The following is a 23,151-nucleotide window of genomic DNA, read 5'->3' on the forward strand; positions in this document are numbered from 1 at the left end:
TTCACAGTTTCCACAACCCACCTCTGTTGAAAATCACTGTGACAGTCACGTTGCACTCCTCGTGTGCACATTGTAATGCCTATTGCATTCATACACATACTGGACACGGACACAAAAATGAGGGTGCCAAACATTTTCATTCTTTATACAAACATTTTGTATTCTTATATATTAAAGTGCTAAACATATGCTAAAAGAACTTAACAAAAATCTACTTTTCTTTGGATAAATGGGGTGTAAGAAGACTCATGTTACAGTCACTACCTTAATTGTTACCAAAGTAAGGACACTGCTGAATGTGATAATGTGTGTTGAATATGTGTCTGTATACTAATGAGCCTAGACGGATCTGAGCTCAGCGCTACTTGTCCTCCCCTGCACCCCAGTATCTCTAGTAGTGAGACAACACTAATAATGTCTGTCTGTTTATACTTAATACACTTGTGAATGTCAGCCTGTACACATTTGTCACTGCTGTAAAGTGACATTGCTTATATCACATGACAGTGATACTGTCACCATGGAAACTGTCACAACACGGATTGTGATATGACACTTAAAACATTCAAGGACCAGCTGTAGGCACTGGCGCACTTATAAAGTGAAGCCACTGAATAGCTCATATTGTACCAACCTCTCATCACACCAATGACATGCACCGCATCTCTTCATTACAACGATGCCAAATGCACCACATTGTAACAGACCTCTTTGACTCACTTTACCCCTGGTTCATTTACACATTCCCTTTCCCAAACTCGGATCCATTAACTGGAATGGATGGTTGGATAGACAGTCACGGACGGACGCACAGACAGACATATGTGAAGGAACAGAAACATATGGATGACTGGGTCAGTGAAAGAGGAGGTGTTTAGAGCCGGCTGGAGGCCACTCGCAGCACCAGGGTGCCTAGCAGTAGGATCGGGCTGCAGTCTAGGAGGTGTTTAGAGCCGGCTGGAGGCCACTCGCAGCACCAGGGTGCCTAGCAGTAGGATCGGGCTGCAGTCTAGGGATGCAGCACCAGCACCAGGGTGCCTAGCAGTAGGATCGGGCTGCAGTCTAGGGATCCAACCAGCACCAGGGTGCCTAGCAGTAGGATCGGGCTGCAGTCTAGGGATCCAACCAGCACCAGGGTGCCTAGCAGTAGGATCGGGCTGCAGTCTAGGGATCCAACCGAGTTGCCGTAGCTGCGGCTCCTGTAGGGCCCATTACAGTCATCACCAAAGCAACACTCCATTTTGGCTCCCAAGTTGGCGCCATTGGCCTTGGCACAGAAATCCTTGTAGGTGCACGATTTCATCACAGTGTCTGAAACATTGTGGCAAATGGTGAGGGTATGTACACAAGATGTACATAAGAGACTTCCACAATAATGTTTTACATTTATTATAGTTCTGAACCAGTTGAACTCTGGGAACATTCATCTCCCCCCCGCCCCCACACACAATTTTCTCTCTCTCTCTCTCTCACACACACATGCAAGTACAGGCGTGCGAGCACACACACACACACACTTGGATATAGAGACGTCTGTGGTTTGTTTAAACTGCTGGGATCACATCCAGCGACCTCAAATGATGAGAGGATGTGAGGGTTGAAGCTTTACCATTACAGTGTGTACATGCACATACACACACACACACACACACACGCATGCACACACACAAGCACGCACATGCAGCACAACACAAAGTAGGAAAACAGACTAGTGACAAACGAATGGATAACTTGTATCTAAAAATAGTGCAATTGCTCTTGCATTCATATTAATGTATTCCAAGATCTTACTGGAGGAATTGAATTGCACAGTGGCACAAATGATCAGCTTCAAGGTTTTTTAAATTTATTTTGGAGAATAGAGACCAGACCATACTTTGATTGTGGAAGCAGCATGTCTACTGCATAAATAACTGGGTGGCACAAAATGTCCTACAACTTAACCAACGTCAAACCAATAATCACCCAATCCTGTTTCTATCATCTGCGCAATATTGCAAAAAGTAAGTCAATTCTGTTTCTGTCACCTCAAGACCTGGGTTGGCCCCGTTATATATTATATAACCTACTGCCCCAAAAGACCAATGTGAGACCTCTTGGGTCCTCAAACACAGGTCTTTTGAAAATACCCGGGACCAAACTCAATACAAGGGGTGACCGGGCAGGCGGGCATTTGCAGTGGTTGCTCCTACAATATGGAATGCCCTGCCCCTGGCGTTAAAAAATTCGGAGTCAGTAGACGGCTTTAAGAGAATGTTAAAGACACATATATTTCATAAACATTTTTCCTAAGTAGTTCTTACCTGACACACATTTACAGGCCTATGTTTTGTGATTTGTTTTGTTTATTGGCTTCGATTAATGCTTGCTGTATTGTATTTTTTGTATGTTTCCTGTTTTTTAACTTGATTGATTGCTTATTCTGTGTCCATTATTCAGCACCTTGTAACTTTGTTTCGAAAGGTGCTTTATAAATAAAATGTACTTACTACTGTATTTGTATTATCAGCTTCCTTTGTGAAAAATAAGACAAGACAGTCCAAGGTTAATGTAATGCTGACATCTAGTGGTGTCTAAGAGAATCTACCAGTATATGTTTAAACACAGAACTGATTACAATGCTGTTTTTTATTTTTTCCTTTGTATGTGTTTATGTGTCTAGTCTATGCACAAGGGATAGTGAGAAAGAGAAAGTGTGTGTTTGTATCAGGGGGTGTTTACTCACTGGGTCCTGTGATGGTTGAGCAGGCATCAGCATACTGGGGACAGGAAGTGGAACCCTGGCGGTTACAGTCATCCTCATTGGACGCCACACACGTGTGACATTTTAGTGCATGACCTTTACATTTGGAACAGGAGAGATCACATGACTTGACACTAAGCAACATGTTCTTGGCATGAGCATGCAAACACGCGTTGCACGCACGCACGCAGTCACACACACACACAGCCCCATACTCTCCCTCTCTCTCACACACACTCACACACACACACACACACACACACACACACGGTCATGTAACTAGTCACTGAGACTAAACCTTCCCACTCTGTTGTACAGTGAGACAATCACAGCTGCATAGTCTCACGACAACCCATTAGATACAGTACATGTACTAATGTATACACTGCCCTTCTTACATATTACAAATTTGGAGAGTTTCGTAAGCCCAGGTTTATTGCAGCCTAAGCAGACATATACATCATCCTGAACCCAAGGGTCAGTTATGTGACGTGGTTAGGGAAATCCACCAGGGGTATTACATTTGTGACAGATTTATGCAGAGAATGTCCCAGACAGTTAAGCGTTAAGCTAAAATCGTTTCACTACCCAGTGTGAATGTATTATCTTGAACGAAGCTGCCTACTTGCTTACTTTTTAGGCATCAGAAACAACCTCAGGCTACAGTGTGTATGTCAGGGAAAAGCGTAGATCCTCCTCTACATCACAAAGAAATTAAGTCTATAGGGCTTCTGCAGCAGTGGTTCTCAAACACTTCAATGAAATACTTTGTGCCACGGACCACCATTTGTCAATATTTTCTGAAACCTAGTGATCTACAAGACCACAACAATACAATGGGCTTAAGTGTTTAGACTGTTCCTCATTTTGCTGAGTAGCCCAACACACGCTGGTCTGACTAGATGCTCATTAGCCTTCAATCCTTTGCCATCCTCAAAGCTCTACGAGCATAGTGTGTAGGAACTTACTGTGGCAGGCCAGAGAGATAAGTAGCAGTAAGGCCAAGGCAGTCTTCATGCTGGATGGCCGACAGCTCGCTGTAGGTGTGGAAGTCCTGTCCAAGAATGGTTGAGCTGAGAGAAGGTTCTAACTGAGGGGTCGGGTGGGGGTTGTCGGGAACTGGCATTATGGTCTTATCTCTGTAATCTGCGTTAATGTTGCACAGCCAGCACCCTGTGGTAATGGACTTAAGCTCGCTTTAACAATGACACAGTTCTACTTATATTGTTAAAGTTATATATAGGCCTAATACCTGTAATTATAGTGTGCAATTAGAGTTGCTGTACATTTATTTAGATCTTTTAGGGATACACACAGTTTTTGTTTTTTTATCCCACAATTTTTGTAACCCATTTTTTCACCCAGTGTCAATTATCTAATGTAATCCTGGACGCTTCACTTCCTCTGGGGGGGGGGGGGGGGGGGGGCAGCGGACTGATCTCATGCTTCTTTCTATGCATGAGGAGTCCAAGCTGCTTCTTTTCACCTGACAGGGGGGAGCTGCCCCGGCTGAACGTAGCGTGTGGAAGGAAGAAGGAACACGTTATTCCGACCAGTTCCTTTCCCCTCCATCAGGCTACCCGGCTGGCCACGGGGAGGTGGAGACCAGGATTACTGCATGTTTTTTGTGAGGGTACCTACCCTAGGGGACACGGGGAGAACATGCAAACTCCACACAGAAAGGCCCTTTCGCCAACCCGGTCTCGGGTATGGACGGGTATGTACAGTATATACATATATAATACAGTTATGCTCTTATATTATATGATATAGCAGTGCCAACAATGGGCAGGTATTGGCTGATGACAGACCAATGTCTGTCTGTTTGTTGATAATGTGTCGGAATTATCAACCAACTCAGTGAAATAGGTCTATATTTGTGTGTGGGTATATGTATTGTTCACATGCTGGTAGGATCTCAAAAATGCCATCGGTAGAAATATATAATATGTTATATAAGAGGATAATGTTGACACAGATAGGGGCAAAACTCAGTACCCTCATATATATTGCCAGGTTGATCTGACAAAAAACTTACATTCAATAACACTTCAATTCATCAAGTTGCCAGGTAGAACAAATAATATTTATATTTATTTTTTACGTACAGTCACAATGTTAGCACACACATTGAATACAGTTGGGCGATTACTCAAAATAAAAAAAGCACATGATACAATACAAATAATTGGCAAAAGCAACATTTTGTTAAACAACAAAACAAATTGTTCAGGTAACCTTACCTGAAAAAGGCCCAAAGTTAAACTCTGGTGTGTGTGGCTGTGTTATGAATGAATGGAAGAATGAATGAACTGAAACTAAATTCTGAACTACAACCTCTTCTATGCCATCAGCTGTAATGTAGATGGAAGCTTACTTACTATGTACTCACTGCATGTGTATTAACAACCACTCTCTGTGCAGTGAAGCTATGTAAATAAACATGAAATGAAAAATTGCATGTATCCGTTACACAGCATACCGAATACACAGCACTGTATATACAGTCCCTGAACAATTATCCTCATCATCGCCTGTCCATTACAGAACAAACCTCTTAAAATGTGTCATTAAAACAGCCTCTCTGACTGTGCGTTACTGGCGGAAGGTAAACATGATCAGGGTTGAAATGAATCACTCATAGTTTGTGACTAGGAGTGATTGAGTGGTTTATCGAAAAACAACTAAATGGCTCTAATATTTAAATATTTTAATCCAAGATACATAGTAACCAGTCCAGTATCCAGTTAGTTTAGAATTCCTTATTCTATGTCAAGAACAATAAGTGGCTGATGTTCTACATTGCAGAACGTGAGATTCTTTCACATTGGGTTAAAGTTTCCTCTACTGACTGGAGGTCAAAGATATCCACAACAGGAGAACAAACATGACATCACATTAGTCATATTGTAGGAGGCAACATGCCTCTATGCTGCATCCACAGCAACATGCCTCTATGCTGCATCCACAGCAGGACTAGATTAAACACCACTTGCAATTTGCAAATACCTTTTATGGTGTGCTTTAACATACTCTGTTGACTGATAGGAGGAGCTTTACACAATATTGTGAGTGCCAAGAGGATTCAAATCAGTAGTTTCAAATTATCTAAAATTATTTGATTTCTCCTACTGTGGTAGTATACCTCATTCATACAGTATGGCACTTCAAAAGGGTTAAAACAAACAATTACAAATACTTGCTATTAATAGGCAATCTATAACAAGTCTGGTCAATGTCAACAGTAGAATGTGTGATGAGTATACTACATGACTGTACGTGATTGTTAATTAAAGGCCTCTGAGGTTAATAAAAGCTTTCTGTTCCTTTAAACTCTTCATTCAATACAGCTGTATTTTGAGCAGGTAGGATCTATATACTTTATATGAAGAATAGCAAACATAGCCTATCTACAAGCTCACAATGCCTTACATCATGATGCGTTGTGAGCCTGTAGATCTGCTATTTTGGAAAATGTTTGACATTTTCAGGTTGAAAGTGGTTCAGCTTGAATTCAACCCTGATTTTATGCAGTGCAACTGATAACAACAAGCTTCTCTTTCAGAACAAAAGTATTTACGTCTAACAGAAAAATATATCTTTGAGTGTGAGCATGGAAGGTTGCAGACATAAACAAATTATTTTCGAAAGCTCATCCAGATTTAAGCTTAAATGCAATTACCGGTACAAAATAATTTCTACAAGGCCTGAGGACGAAGATACTGGGAACCTATATTGTTACAAGAGGTTCTTGTTCGCTTGCAGGATCAACTACGAGTAAGGGACACTCATGATCAACTAGGAGTAAAGGGACACTCATGATCAACTACGAGTAAAGGGACACTCATGATCAACTACGAGTAAAGGGACACTCAAGCTTTCTAAACAGGTAATACAAAACAGTCATAACATAACAAATTCTCAGCTGAAGCAGTAGTGTGTACAGTGCATGCTCTGGTCACAAATAGTGCATTCACTAGGAGTAAGGTGAGATATAGGTGGTCTGTGTTACATATATTATATGGGATTGACCTGTGCATAAGCTAACTCCAAGGTGCAGATCTGGTAGTGCAGGGGTGGGCATTAACCATTATTAACCATTATTGTTTGTGCATAAAACTGAATCTTGATCAGATAGAATTATAATCTTTTTTTCCCTTAAAATTAGCCTAGTAATTTTAGTTTGGATATTAGAAAATAGCCAATCTACAAGTTCAGAGAAGTGACGTGTAGTGAGCTTGCAGGTCTGCTATTTTCACTATTTTTGAAACATTTAAATCCCAACGACAATTTTTGCCTCTAATGACATGCCCAAAATAAGGACGCCAGACTGAAAGTGGTTAAATTATTCTATTGAATTCTATTCTAATTAGCAGCCAACTAAAAGCAATGGTGGTTTTCACTGTATTGCACTGGGTGATCACTACCTTGGAAAACGGCTAAGTTATCATGTGCCCAAAAAGGTTGCTCACCGCTGTGGTATGAGCGCTGCTTCTCATCAGGGGATGGGCGGTGCATGCACTGGTGTAATCTTTAGGCGGAAGAAGGCATGAGTGGAAGGAGTTGTTTTAAATCATTCTCTTTAGTCTATTGTTCCCATCTTGGCAATCAACTCATCACAGATCTTGGTGAGCTCCTCAATCTCTTGATTCTGTAAAAACACAACAGAGGAACAAGATGAGATGGGAGGCCTGAATCAATGCAGAATCAATACATCATATGGATGTCATAATGCAATCCAATAACATTCTCCTTCATGTTTCTTGTCAAGCTGTCATGAAGCATTATAGGGAGGTCAGTTACCTTCTGCTGCAGGGCTGTCTCCATCGAGTCCACCTTCATTTGCTCCATCCTCAGGCTGGCGCTCATTGCCATGTTCTCTGAGCTTGCCTTTGCACGTACCTGGGCGATATCCTCATTGGCCCTGAGAGAGACATAGAGAGACATTAACCACTTGAACCCTAGCATCCTTAATCTGGGTATGTAATGGGTTAATATATGGTTTAAGTGTTAAGTCACAATATCAACGTTATATAAAGGTTTATGTTTCATATTTCTTTCAGTGATTTGGTAGGGCAGAGGAAATTCGCATTTTAAATCATACTTGTCTAGTTTCTCCTCTGCATGGAGTTTGAGTGTGTGGTATCTCTGCTCCTCCTGTTTGACTCTGGCCAGGTACTCCTGTGCACACTTCTTCAGCACCTCTTCATTCTGGAACAAAGAGAGTGTCCACACAACATTTCAGCCAGCATATAGACAGAGACCAGAGAAAACACTGAAATACAACAGTGTGCAAGCCAATCCAGTTGAGTTTAACCTAGGCATGATTAGTATATATTTTTTCTGTTTTTATTTTAATTATTTTATTCAGTGTGACGTTGTCCGATTACTCCGATAAGGGCTCTATGCGAGGTAGTCTGATATGTCTCTCCAATACACATGAAGCCAGATCCCAATACTCAAACTTCCCTTTTCACGTCCTCCACTTACATTTTTTCCTTAACCTTTCCTACTGGCCTCCTCGAGGAGGCCGGGCACTGGTGTCCAGTGCAGAGGAGGTGAGGAGGCAGAAATTTGAGTATTATTATTATATTGGGATTTGGATCTAGTCTTTGTGGTGGTGGGAAAGAACTTTATCCCTGTGCTACCTTAGCACCCCATTAGAATTCATTACCTTCTTAAACCCCTCCACGGTGCTCTTCAAGTTTTCATAACGACGGAACAGGTCAGACAGAGAGCGCTCTACAGAGTTCAAGTCTGACAGTGTTGAATCTTTCTCCATTATTACCGCCTGCAAAGCCTTCTGGGAACTCATGTTGTTGCGCTGCTCATCCTCTGAAAAGGGAGAAGAGAAGCAGTGGCAGTATAGTATTATTTTTTTTATATCAGAATCAGAAACACATTATTTAAGATATATTTGTATGTACTATGTACTACTACTTAGTGTCCAGTGTAAACAGCTGTTCATAGAAGTCAAGAAGATCAATATACATAAAGATGGCATGCAGAACGGAGCCGACCTCACAAGTACAATTTTGAGAAGTGAATAACATGTAATCTGACTTGTGTATTATCAGAGGACAGTATTTGCATGTAACGGAGGGTCTGTGTACTCACCGATCATCTGAGCAATCGTTTTTTCATATTCTGCAACAATCTTCCTGTAGTGAGGAAAAACACATGTGATACCAGCCGCAGTTTCATAACTCAACCAAATTTTCTCACTCAGGTTCAATCATTCAAATGATGAATACCAATGTGTTTACCTCATCTCAGTGACTTCTTCTCTGCTGTGCTCACATTTCCTCTTCCATTCGTTTGATTCCACCTCCTTAGTTATGATCTAGAAAAGACATCTATCATGAGTCAAACAATTAAGAAATACAGAAATACGATAACTGAGAATATTTATGCGGGGCTACCATTTTACTCTTACGTCATACTCGGGGTGGTGTTGAGTCTAAAAATCATATATGGGCACTTGGGCAGAGCAAAACTATTTCACAGAAGTTAAATCATGCCTGTCCACCTCCCGAAAATGTTCCCCAATAGTGCTCACATGGGATCACTTATTCACTTTTATGATAACATTACATGATTCTAGCAATAGATACACTCAATTATTCAGGACATCATTGGTAAACAGTAAGATAGAAGATAATATAAACCTTTATAGATCCCTGGAGTTAAATAGCTATAGCTGTCGTATCAACAGAATTGCCAGATTGAAACACAGGAAAGGCATAGGTTCAGGAAAAGGGTGTGTGTGTTTGTGTGTTTGTGTTGGGGGTGTGTGTGTGTGCGCATGTTTCTTTTTTTTTTAAATATAATTTTGTAACCCATTTTTCACCCCTGTGTCAATTATCTAATGTGATCCTGGGCTCTACACACCCTCCGCCAACCTAGTCCCCATATATGGGGGACATGGGGAGAGCAACGGACTTGAACTCATGCTTCCTTCATGCCTGAGTTACTCCTTTACACCTGACAGGGGGGAGTTTCCCTGGTTGGACGTAGCGCGTGGAAGGAACACGTTATTCCAACCAGTTCCTTTCCCCTCATCAGGCGCCCCGGCTGGCCAGGGGGAGGCAGTTTAGAGACCAGGATTATACTGCATGTTTTTTGTGAGGGTACCTACCCTAGGGGACACGGGGAGAACATGCAAACTCTACAGTCTACACAGAAAGGCCCTTTCGCCAACCCCGCCTCGGGTATGGGCACTGATGACGTGGAGGAGAGGACACGCCGCCAGCGCCCACATCGTCCCGAGCGGGAATCGAACCCAGGACCTTCTAGCTGTGAGGCGACAGCACTACCGACTGTGCCACCGTGCCCCCTTGTTCTTTGTTCTGTTGGGGATGAGGGGAAGGTCCACCTGATGATACACCATCAGGTGGAGTAAGAGCAAAATGTCTGCCGTGTGAATATGGTCAAATTAAATGTTGTATTTAGTGAGTGTGGAATAGGATGCTGTAGTAGACTCTAATAGTGTAGTGCTGTACCTCCTCTCTGATGAGCTTGAGAACTGCATCCTTCTCTGCCTCACTGATGCAGATGGAATCCAGAACCTGACTTCCTTTCTTCAGCACATCGTTTTCTCCCAAATTATTGTTGTTCAGTTTGCAAGGGTCGCCATACTGGTCAGAGTCAAATTAGAATTTTTTTGTATCATCAGCTTGATATTTAAACTCACCCAACTTCACCCAAAGTAGATTGAAATCTTTATGACATATCTTTATGACAGCATTATAATAAACTGGTGGTAGGATATTAAATTAAAGATTCTACAACAAACAAATTATTCTAAAAACAAAAAATCGCTTCATTATAAGTAACCATATTTTGTCATAATAGTAATAACAGTGTTGTTATTTGTGCTGAAGCTTAGTACTCGCACAACTTAAAACAGTGTAGTGTGCCGAAAATATTTTCTGCGTGCTACACCATCGCATGATGGAGTTATTAGTCAATTATCCTTTTTATTCCATGTTGTGCTCATTCTCTCAGATCCGTGATGATTTTTGAGCTTGCAGATCTGCTATTTTCAACTGTTTTCCCCCAAACTCCCTTCTCTGTATCTCCACGTGGCCTCCCCTGGATTATGACAGTCATATGCTAATCTCACAAGTGATAATCCAAATCCTTCTGTCACCGGATGGCACGAAAGGCGCTGCTGCTTTTCTCATGTTAAGGATTGCAGACTACCATAATACTAGCCTGGAATGGCCATAATACTAGCCTGGAATGGCCATAATACTAGCCTGGAATGGCCATAATACTAGCCTGGAATGGCCATAATACTAGCCTGGAATGGCCATAATACCAGATGGTGATACAGAGTGCTCATTCCTGCTGTTCCTCCTGACAAGTCATTTCATATTAAAGGAGCATTCAGTGATTTGGGTGATTTGGAAAACCACCCAGTCCGCCCCGGTAACAAAATGTGCACATGCACGCTCTACAGTGGGGGGAAGTGCAACAGGCCAACAGCATGTGCACCAAGGCCCGCCCCTAGTCGATCATGATTGGATGAAGGCTTTGCCACCCGCCGCCAAAACTGAAACTAGGGTTTTTTGACCCCAGGGGCTCACTGGGGACAGGGAGGAACTCCTTATATGATCAGCACACGCTATAGTAGGGAGGATTATCCAGAAAAAAAGAAAAAATAAGTGATATTTGAATTAAAATCACTGAATATACCTTTAAGTAATTCTATGTATATATACATATTCTATTTCTTTCTTTCTTTTTTTAAATATATATTTTCTATTCTTATGTCTGCTTTTTCAAGATGTTAAAAGGCAACACACAAGCAGTACTTTGCAGTACCTTATTCAACCTAAGTGCCAACTGGTTGAAAACCAACACATGTTTTCACAGTGGAACCATTAAAGCTATGAGTGAGAGTGAAACATAGTATCATAGGGCTTCAGCAAGGCTTTCTGTTTCTTGACATTAGGGAGGTAGGGAATTCAAGAGATAAAGATTAAAGAGTCACTCAGCTCTACCTAGTGGTAACTAGAGGGATCACAATTATACCCAGTAAATTAAATATCTTTCTCTGATAAATGCTCATTTAGTCAGTGTGTGGTAGTTGAATGACACAAAAGTAATGAGAATGTTTTCACTTGATTTAAAAATGTGGTACATACTGCTTGAGATTGTATGAATCAGCTACTTACTGTAGAAGAGCAGTCTGACTCCAAAGGTCTGGATGACACAGCACACTCTGGGCCTGTAAATAATCACATCTAATATATTAACATAGACACAGGAGCTTGTTACCCAATACTTGCATTGAGGGTTCGGGCAAATATTATAAGTTCCTGTTTTAGATAAAAAATAATATGTTCTCGGTATACTGACCAGCAGATGGCAGCACTGTAGAAAACTATATCATTACTTCTTCAAATCACACAATTTATAATCCCCAGAAATGCCAATGAAGATGCTTGATCAAGAAAGTAGAGAACTCTTCTTTTGAGAGGGACACATATTTATAATACATTAGTAATTTTAGGCATGTGTACGAATACGATCATCTTTTTATGTATTAATTATAATTATAATTAATTATAATTATAATTATTTAGAATTTCTTCCAATTTAGGAGGACAAAGCCATGGCCGGATTAACCCTTTGTGGTGTCCCTGGACAGTTTGGTGCCCTAGCTAGTGTGCAGCATAGAGGACTAGTACAGTCTCTAAAGCCTCCAAGTCCACTACAGTATGTGCAGTGACAAAGACTGCCCTCCCCACCCGGCTAGAGTAGGCAGCGTAATCAATATTTGGTCTACTCAACTCTGTTTCCATCTAAGACAGCAAAATGCTAATGCTAAGGCTAATGCCTATACATTAAAACACCAGTAGGTCCTATATCAATGTGAGGATGGGATTCATTGGGATTTTGGACACAGCACTAAATGACCCCACCATAACACAGACAGAATACAAAACAGTATAAGGTCTCCTGAAATTGTTTATTTCAACCAGTAGCAAAATGCTGCGTCACACATGGACCAGTATGAGCTGGCTGGCTGCTCTTCATCATAATAATACTGCTTAAAGGGGTATACAGTACCATTATAGAGTCAAGCCTAGCTTCACACTGTTGTACTATATTCTCATGTCTTATCTCACAGTCACAAGCTTTACAGTCACGAATGTGTGGTCAATGATTGAGGATGGGCTTTTGTGTGTGTGTGTGTGTGTGTGTGTGTGTGTGTGTGTGTGTGTGTGTGTGTGTGTGTGCGCGCGTGTGTGTGTGTGTGTGTGTGTGTGTGTGTGTGTGTGTTCTCTCAGTAAAACAAAGACCACATTCTCTCTGTCTGAACTTGATCAAACCAATTGTTTGCCCAGAGGGAAAGTAAAGCATACCATCTGTACACTTAAACAAACAGCTATAGTGTCGACTGTATAACTTAAACTCCAGGCCACCCTCTGGGTAAAGGGTAAAGGGTATACAGGAAGCAGAGCAGAGACATACATACGTGTATAACTGAAAAGACCCCTGATATTTAGACATTATACCAAAATCATTGACCCTGTTTTAGCGGAATTTATGCTAACTATATCATACATCTTGGACAGTACTGTTATTGCCTCCGCCACACTGACTGAGATTGCGCCACGTTTACCATTTTATACTTTATATTTGTCCTTTTTTTTCTCCTTTATTTGTACGGCCTTGTCCCCTTTGCTCCTGTTTGTTTATTTTATATTTGTGTGCATTGACTGGATTTTAAATTGTATTGCACCTGCAGTGACAATAATTGAATTGCATTACATTTAGGCCTTTACTCACCGTCTGGTTTGAGGACTACACTGCTGGCTAACTTCTCCTCATCTGTAGCATGGCCTCCACGACGGTCATCCTTCAATAAGAGACGAAAACAAATGTTTATTTTTCTCTCCAAGAATATCAGGTTAGTTTCCAAGCTCCAATGTTTATTTTCATGTTTTTCCCGCTTCCTCCCAATTTAGTTGTGCCAATTAATTACCTGATTCTCTCATGTATTACTATTCACTGTCACTGCAGTGCTGACCACTATTGGTTGGTCTTAGGAAGGATCTCAAGACAACCACGAATCTCCTCCAATACCCGTGACAACGGTGACATCATCAGACGTTTTTTCAACTGAATAGTTTCACCATGTGGAGGGCGTAAGGGACACGATATCCTCTGACCACTTAAACCCCAGCATCCGTATTGTGGGAAAAGCTTTGCTGTTAATAGCCGATAGACAAGTTTGTAAGCTTGTCTATTGCCTACTTTCCAAACAATTAACAGAAAACAGACACTATCATAGAGCCGCTCAACCATAATGGGGTTTCAAGTTTTAAGTGGTTAACCACTGAACAGGTAGTCCTTCTCTGACCAAACTGTAGGAGTCACTAATGAGACAGAGATCAGAGATCACCCATTCCAGCCCTGGTCTCTGCAGTAGTGGGCAGGACCTTTACCCCTGGCCTGTACTACCAAGCAGCCACATCAGGTTAGTTAAACTTGTTCTGCGTGAACAAGTCAGATTTGAACTAATTTATGATTAGACAGAACATAGAAACACCAGTAAACCCTACCTGTCCACCTTTGTCCTTTTTCAGCGACAGGTTCTGCTTCACCTTACAGGAGTTCCTGAAAACAAAGAGGTTGAACGTCAATAAAATACTTGATGAGCAAGACCATGGCTCTCTCTCTCTCTCTCTGTGTGTGTGTGTGTGTGTGTGTGTGTGTGTGTGTGTGTGTGTGTGTGTGTGTGTGTGTGTGTGTGTGTGTGTGTGTGTGTGTGTGTGTGTGTGTGTGTGGTGTGTGTGTGTGTGTGTGTGCACGCCCGTGTGCGTGCGTGTGTGTAAGCAGAAGTAGAACCAAGTAAAGTAAGCTGTGTGTGTGTGTGTGTGTGTGTGTGTGTGTGTGTGTGTGTGTGTGTGTGTGTGTGTGTGTGTGTGTGTGTGTGTGTGTGTGTGTGTGTGTGTGCGCGCGTGCATGCGTGCGTGCGTGCGTGCATCTGTTTGTAAATCAGTTGGTGCATTGCATGCTGGGTAAGCACTGGACATTGTTGCTGTATCGGTGAGGAGAGAAATCCAGACCTCATTGATTTTGCTCTATGCATATCTGTTGAGCTCTCATGCTCTGCTAAACGTGCTCAGCTGCCCAGTGGTGAAGGCAGATTAACAACCTAAGCCCTAAATACTGTACTTCATCGTATGCAAAAGAGCAAAAATAGACAAACGTGTCACAATGTGACGCATTGTTGTGAACTTGAACATTCTTTGGGGCAGGTTGAAAGTGGTTAATGAAAAAGGCTGGTGCCAAAAGTTAATAACAGCAAGAATAGTTGCTAGTTGCTTTGGTGCGTTAGTTAGATGATATTTACAAGGTTTCCTCTCCTCTCTCACTCTCACTCTTTCATCTACATTGCACAATCCAGAGTGTTATTTTAACTCTGGGGGGCCCTGCCCCTCCAGTTCCGACACTCTCAGAGTTAAATGAACATGCGGGATTTTATTGTGCAGCTTCTTTTCTTTTGCACTGCACTTCCGAGAAATGAGCTTGTGTTTATAACTGACTGTGGTAGGATTTACAAACATACAGTATACACAGAGAGTAGTCACCACAGACACACACACACACACACACACACACACACACACACACACACACACACACACACACACACACACACACACACACACACACACACACACACACACACACACACACACACACACACACACACACACACACACACACACACACACACACACACACAGTACTTACAACAGAACACAGAGGAAATGGACTTGCTCTGCAGTCCTGATGCCACACAGACAGAGAGAAACAGAATGACATGTATGGAAGTAAAGGATGAAGCCCGATTCATACTTCATCATATAACCGTGACGAATGCCAAAAATTGCAGAATTTCGGCAAGCAACACCGTCATATGTCAAAGTATGAATTAGCAATAAGAAAAGACACAGGAGAGGATGAGACAACATGTTGACACTTCCTTCAGTTGAATGTGTATTATTTTTGTTGAGCGGGGCTTGTCAAAAGGGTTGTGTGAGTCTTTAACATCACCATGCTAGTACACTCTCATCCTCATCATCCTCTGATCTACACATGATCATGGGTGCTTAATTCAGGCGTTCGTGTTCTTAATGATTTAAAATGACCCATGGAAGAAGAAATGGGGGTCTGAATTCTTAGTGAATGGTTTGTGTCTGTTTTGTAAGTTGTGATGGAAGCACCTCCTTAATTGGCACTAGTATAGCACCAAACAAATTGTGAATTTCTAGGGCTTGTTTCATTGACAGCAAAATGTACGTTTGCGATTTTGCATTTACATCTTCAATGTGCTACTCACGTTACAACGGTGCTGTTGGTTTTTCTGGGCGACTGTCTCACTGTGTCATTTCCTTCCAGGTTACAGGTCAACTGTGCACCTGACAGGTCAGAGTTCACGTTGCCATTGAGCAAGTCGGGGTCCACGCAGAGGTTGGCGTTAAGGTTGGAGTCAGGGCTCAATTCAGAGTTCATTGGAGTTTCATCATCCACCTCTGCAGGGTCAGGTCCGTTCAGGGGACAGGTGACAGACAGTGATGGGGGCCGGAGGGCCGGAGACCGTGACAGTGGGGTGGAAGACGACAGTCTGTCTCCTGAACTGGGTTTGGTGCTCAGGGTGAGATTGAGGTTCTGGTCCAAAGCAACGCTGCCGTTGCTAAGAGTGCAATCAGTGAGGTTGTTCAAGGTGTCAACCTCCCCAAGTGAGACAGGACGGACATCCCGATTAGAGTTCTTGTCCAAGAATTGGTGTGATGTCAGGTGTCCATCATCTCCAGGCAGAACTGTGTAGAGGAGACAAAGGTTTGAAGCCACGCTTTTTGCTGTCCAGCTTCACAACTCTTAGAGCTCATTTACATTACACTGAAACTTGAAGCTAGTCTTTTGCATCGAGCCAGGCAATGTGAATAGAGCTTTATTCTATCGCCCAGCATGTCTGTCCTCCAGCCAGTAAATCCTACACTCTTTCAACCTTTAGCTAGCTAATAATTTTTAACTTCAGGGTTCAGTAAACCTCAATGGAATGGCCTGTCCCCCGCCCGTCAGAACACTTAGAATGGCCTCTGGCTTCCTATCAGAACACACTGAATTGTGCTTCACATCCCGTGTCCTGCTAGTCATACCATTAACAGCTAGCAGAGCACCCCAGCAGTGGGCTGGTCTCTGTTGAGTCACGGCGGCTACACAGCACTCTCTGTCTACTGAAACGTACTGTACACCCGGCCCACCCACCAGAAAGCCAGGAACACAGCTCTACACACAGTGATGAAAGTACAATGGGCCTTCTCCTCTGTTTTCACATATTTACTGCATTTCTTTTGTTCATTCATTCACCTTGTGTAATTGTTCTTCCATTATTTATTCCCTCTTCCTTTGCTCAACATAAACAGTACACACATGCACAAAGCAGGGCAGAGATATACACAGAATGAAGTAATTGTGGTTCTATTTTGGCTGGGGGTATATGGGTATATGGGGGTATATGGGTATATGGGGGTATATGGGTATTATATCTTAACACAGTCTGATGGAACGCTTTAGTGTGTTTATGCAAAGTTTATTTTGTATATGCAAACTTATCTGATGTTATGAGAAATGGAGCTGAGTAGTAGATAGTACACACACACACACACACACACACACACACACACACACACACACACACACACACACACACACACACACACACACACACACACACACACACACACACACACACACACACACACACACACACACACACACTCTAACACACCCTTCAGGGACAGGGAATAGAGCTGGAGGAACCACACCCTGTCCTGCAGAATACACCACCATGTGGCCTAGCAACAAAAACAACATCAGGCCCTATTACAGTTTAACTACCACTAGACTACTACCACTACCACTGTAGTCAGACAAATAGTAAAGAAGCAGAATCAGAGACAGAAAGCAGGCAGAAGGTAGATTTATAATTTGTTGCGTACTGGTCCATAAGCTTGTAGATCTGTGACTTTTGGTTGTGTGGCACTGCACACAACAAAGCATATTATCAAGCCATTGAGATGTCCGGGTAGATCAGTGGAAACAGCAGGGTTCTAACATGTGGTTGATGCCACAGACCGAGGCACTACATTCCCAGCAGAGCATTTTGTGGTCTAATCATAGAAGAGCAGACGGTCCATGTGTTCAATGTTTTATTCATGAAACTAACCCGGATTCTTGTGCACGCGAGCTGCTTGTGACCGTGTTATTGTTAAAGCTACACTGTTATTGTCTGTGCCAGGTACTCAGACAGACAGAATAATATAAAGATTATGATTCTCCTTGCTTTAATCTGCCCACATTGTCCCATATGCTCCAGTCAAAACAAGCCTTTCATTCCACGTCTTCACGGCTGAAGTTAATCCTCGAGGTGACACAATCAAACTACCAAAATCAAATTTACAAAGAGGAGTGATATTTCATAAACTGATGTAGATAGATGAATTGAGATGTGTGTCATCCCTAATAGTATTATTATTATTATTATTATTATTATTTAGTTGTTTTTTATATGATTATTTTTTTGTCTTTTAGTTTTGTTCTGTTTCAGCACAGGAAATGCATTTAGGCTTATCTGTTGCTATGGTAACTCAGGCAGGCACAGCCTCATCTTGTGTCTGTGCGGGTGAAACCAGGACAAGGGAGGGGAGGGGTGGTGGGTGGTGTGTCTGGGACAGCGGTAGTTCTTCAAAAGAGAAAGGAACACTCAGGGGTCTCAACAAAGAGACAGGAGCCCCCCCCTTCTCCCTTCTCATATATCGGTTGATTTACTATCTCTGTGTCTGATAGGTGAGAGTTCATTTACTGTACATTTCTGAGTGAGCCCGAGTTCCATCTGTGCAGTATAAATAGCAGTGTGGCAGCCAGCCAGCTGGCCTTGTGACCTCACCTGTGTGGTTGGAGTTATCCAGTTGATTCAGCTGCTTCAGAACGCCAGGAGACTCTGCCTCTGGTGTGTTAAAGTTAGACTCAGAGTCAGAGCTATGGAGAGACAAGGAGAGAGAGAGAGAACGAGAGAGAGAGAGAGAGAGAGAGAGAAAGAGAGAGCGAGAGAGAGAAAGAGAGAGCTATTAGGGATGTTAATAGTTAATCATTAATCGATTAATCGATCGTTAAGAAATTCTTCAATTAAACGCAACAGTTAACAATTAATCGAACATTCTGCAGTTCTATCATTGGGCGGTTTTCTGTGAATGTGATGCTGTCTGCGTGCGCACGTGGAGGAAAGCACTTGTGTGCCGATTAAAATAAATCCAGAAACGTGTCTGCTTTTGATGTGATGTGACAGACAAGACGGTGCACCTTTCATTTAATTTTCCCCATACAAAGATGACATTGCCTGGCCCTGTATCTCAAATGGTCAAATAAATATTTGATTAAGTAATATAATATGCCTTTTGCAGTCTTGTTCTCAGATTATTTTTAAACGCTGCTTATCAACCAGTTAATCGATCAATGAAGTTATCAATTATCAATTAATGAATTAATCGATAATTGACATCTGATGGATAATTTTGGATTATTGTAGATCTGTTATTTTGTGGATGGAAGTTTCCATGTTCCCAATGACTTTGTATCTTCATGCCCCATGACTTTGTACCTTTCATATCTCATGCCCTGTATCCCACTAAGTTACATCTCATTTCTGCCCAGCCTGCAGATAAGTATTAATTCTCCCCCAGTCAGCGAGTAAGATAGGGAATTGTTGTTTCCCGAGTGTCTGCCTTTCTGTGGAAAACAGCATGTTATTCGGCCTTGGTGCTTTGCCAGAGCAGACAAGTTGTCTCCTAGTTACGTTAACTGGTCGGCATTAACTTGAATTATGAACTACATTTACATGAAAGACTACATATCCCATACATTATGCTTCCTGGTTCTGATAGGAAGTGACAGTGAATCATCCTTTGGTTGTTTGACACGTTGCTCTCTGTGCCTTCTCAAATCTTGATTAAAATGACATATATACCGTGTCCATTTGGTGGCACGGGGGAGAGACATTTTGTAATTTGGCTGTATGTGGGATCTGTCCTGAGCTCTCCGAACTGAAAATGAATCGACAAAACCATATGCTCTGACTGGACAATCATTCTTTCTGGTGGACTCATTTTTCCTATTGGGTATTTAAAGGTATTTTTCTAAAAGAGTATTTCCTGCTTAAGGTAACATTTGGATATTGAGCTTTCTCTTAAAAGTATTCCTGTTAAAGCTAATTGTTAACTTTATCATCTGAAAGGTTTGGTAACCATTTTTGCCAATTGTTAGAGGCTCTCTGCCTAGATTTGTGGTGCAGAGTATTTATTTATACTCTGATTACTTTAGAAAAGTATTTTTACAGTTTTATAGTTTCAGCTCTGTTGCAGCTCAGTAATACAGTATTATACAGTCCTTTTTATCATTAGTAAATCATTAATTGTCCCTTCTGCATTTTATATGTAACAAATTGGTCTTCGAGTCTTCCCTTATCTTAAATATTTCCAACAACATCCCTAAGAGATATCATGATAAATCAAGGCGATATAATATGGAAATACTCTGATTAGTCTGTGATGAGTGCGCTTATATCTTCAGATGTTGGTTTGTGAAATACTACCGTCCATTGGCATTGTTTTCTACATTTGTTCGGTTACAGTGTCAGTTCCCCATTTGCCTATGAGAGAACAGCATTTGATGGTGGCGCTCAACGAATTGTCGGTTCGCTTCAAGCAACACCATCATATAGGATAAAGGCTTTAGGCTTACAAATATCTGTTTCACAGCTGACAGTTTTTCCGGAAGTGATAAAAAAAACCAATGCAGCTCAAACTTCAAAGATGCAAAAACACAACCAGGTTTTTAGAGGAAGTGCAAAGGAGGAAAAGGAGAGGAAGTTAGGCCGGAGCCTCGTAGACCACCTGCATCCTTCACTGAGGACAGATTGTGCCCGAGTCGCAAACAAGCACACGCACACGCACACGCACACGCACACGCACACACACACACACACACACACACACACACACACACACACACACACACACACATTATGCACACATAAACAGTAAACACACATGCACGCACATATGCAGTATGCACACACACACACACACACACACAATAAGTCTTCTCTGCTGCGTCAGCTGCTTGGATACCCAGCCCAAATCTATTGCCAAACTGTGGAGGCCGAGAGAATTAAAGAGTGGGACAGACAGAGAGATGGATGGAGAGTGTTTGTGTGTGTGTGTGCGTGTGCGTGTGCGTGTGCGTGTGCGTGTGTGTGTGTGTGTGTGTGTGCGTGTGTGCACCCTTTCCCAGGCACTTGAACACACATCAAGACGTCCACAGTACTAATGAAAAACAGCTCATAGGAACAAAGCTCACAGACTCAACATTCAAGCTGCCCTTTCCCTCTTTCTTTGATACCACACGCACACACACACACACACACACACACACACACACACACACACACACACACACACACACACACACACACACACACACACACACACACACACACACACAGCTATATAACAGGGCCATGGGGTTAATCCTCCTTAAATACACAGCTACGCACCCCCACAATAAAATCCACAGTGTTAATACATCCATTTGTGACTCTGATTGTTCAAATGTAACCAATTGGACCCTCAAAGTTAAATGAACACTCAGAATGTTACTGTGCACAAGCAGCACATCCATTGCACACAGAGACAATCCACTGTCTTAGGCGGTTACTTAGAAACTAGAGATGGACCGAAAAAAATCCAAAACGCTTAGAAACAGTCTGTATTCCCTTCCCCCCAGTATCCAACTGACAACCAGTTCCTTCCTCCCTCCTTTCCACTCTCTCCCTCTCTACCTCCATCTCTCTCTCTCTCTCTCTCACGCACGCACGCGAAACAGGCAGATTCCCCTCTCCATATTGTTTACTCTCGTGTAAGGAAATATTATATTATATTGCTATTCAAACATGGCAGTCTGGCCACACAGGAGCACGAAACAGCCGTTTGAATGTCTGTGTTTTGACTAAGTGTCTGTCTTTAACCAATGACAACATGGCCCTGTCATTAGGATACATAGAATAGGAAAGAATCTGAGATTACCCCCTGGATGACAACCGTCTGTGTGTGTGTGTGTGTGTGTGTGTGTGTGTGTGTGTGTGTGTGTGTGTGTGTGTGTGTTATATTGAGATAACCGCTGATTCCCCTGAGTCATACAGACAGGTGTGTACACAGTTGATATACACACAGCCTGGCATGTCTACTGGCATCCATGTCTACAGGCGCGCGCGCACACACACACACACACACACACACACACACACACACACACACACACACACACACACACACACACACACACACACACACACACACACACACACACACACACACACACACACACACACACACACACACACGTATTGGTTGTAGTCTCTCGCATGCTTACTTCTCCACTTCGTTATCCTTGTCACCAGGTGGTGCCACCTGCCCCTCCTCCCCCACCCCGCCAGTCACCGCTGACCACGTCCATTTGGCCCACTGCACAGGAGAGAGCCAAGACATCCCTGAACCTCACACACACACACACACACACACACACACACACACACACACTCCCCCTAGAAGCCCGCCTGGCACAGATCCAACTTCTCTGGTCCTGGGTCAGTTAGTATAAAACGGTCATCTTCGCCACAGAGACCTCAGTTCTTCTAGACTTCTAGAGCAATGCCTCAGCGATGCTTCACCCCAGTCCCACGTTCAGTCAAACAGGGAGGGACAGCAGTCTCGAAGCGTTTGTCCTTATAACCTTAGAGGCTAGTTCTCCTTGTTGTTGTTGTTGTCTTCTGTGTCGACTCGCTCACTTCCTCATGTAGCTTCTCAGCTTCCCCATCCTGCTCTTCTGCATTGCTGACTCCTCCTGGGGCAACGTCCGTGTGATGAGAGACTGCGTGTGTCGTGTGTCTGGTTGCTTCAATCTGCTGCTCTGCTTTCCACAGCACTGACTCACACAGTGCAGAATACCAAAGCATCAGTAGTCACTCCTCTTTCTCTCTCTCTGTTCCCCTCCCTTCCTCTCTCCCTCTCTCTCTCTCTTCTGTCTGGGTGAACCAGAGCGGTGATCAGTTGGCTACCAGACAGTAGCTCCCTCCCTCCCTCAGCCCTCCCCACCACCACAAAGCCCTCCCTCCCTCCCTCAGCCCTCCCCACCACCACAAAGCCCTCCCTCCCCTTTCTGCATACACAGTGAAATCCTGAGTGTTCATTCAACTCTGAGAGTTACACATGGATAATTGACATTTAGAATGTTATTGCAAAGTTCCTAACTCGCTCGTTCACTGT

General features: G+C 42.7%; 1 protein-coding gene across 2 annotated transcripts; it reads right to left on the reverse strand.

Annotated features, from left to right (window-relative positions):
• Positions 1–5,697: 5,697 nt before the first annotated feature.
• LOC306934514 (transforming acidic coiled-coil-containing protein 1-like) lies at positions 5,698–22,890 on the reverse strand. 2 transcript variants are annotated; one of them, XR_013791311.1, is made up of 14 exons: positions 22,259–22,890; positions 18,720–18,811; positions 16,110–16,590; positions 14,323–14,377; positions 13,547–13,616; positions 11,926–11,978; positions 10,246–10,380; positions 9,010–9,086; positions 8,861–8,904; positions 8,418–8,578; positions 7,848–7,954; positions 7,547–7,667; positions 6,614–7,394; positions 5,698–6,530 (listed from the first exon to the last, which is right to left on the reverse strand). XR_013791311.1 is itself a non-coding variant. In XM_079517107.1 (13 exons), the coding sequence occupies exons 1-13, from the start codon at positions 22,372–22,374 to the stop codon at positions 7,326–7,328; spliced, it is 1,581 nt and encodes a 526-aa protein (XP_079373233.1). In that variant the 5' UTR covers positions 22,375–22,890; the 3' UTR covers positions 6,540–7,325. The 2 variants fall into 2 exon arrangements, 1 of the variants encoding a protein (XP_079373233.1); XM_079517107.1 differs by lacking the exon at positions 5,698–6,530 and having other exon boundaries at positions 6,540–7,394.
• Between the last annotated feature and the right edge of the window lie 261 nt (positions 22,891–23,151).

This window comes from Electrona antarctica (assembly GCF_951216825.1).
Source record: "Electrona antarctica genome assembly, chromosome: 12".
NCBI lineage: Eukaryota > Metazoa > Chordata > Actinopteri > Myctophiformes > Myctophidae > Electrona > Electrona antarctica.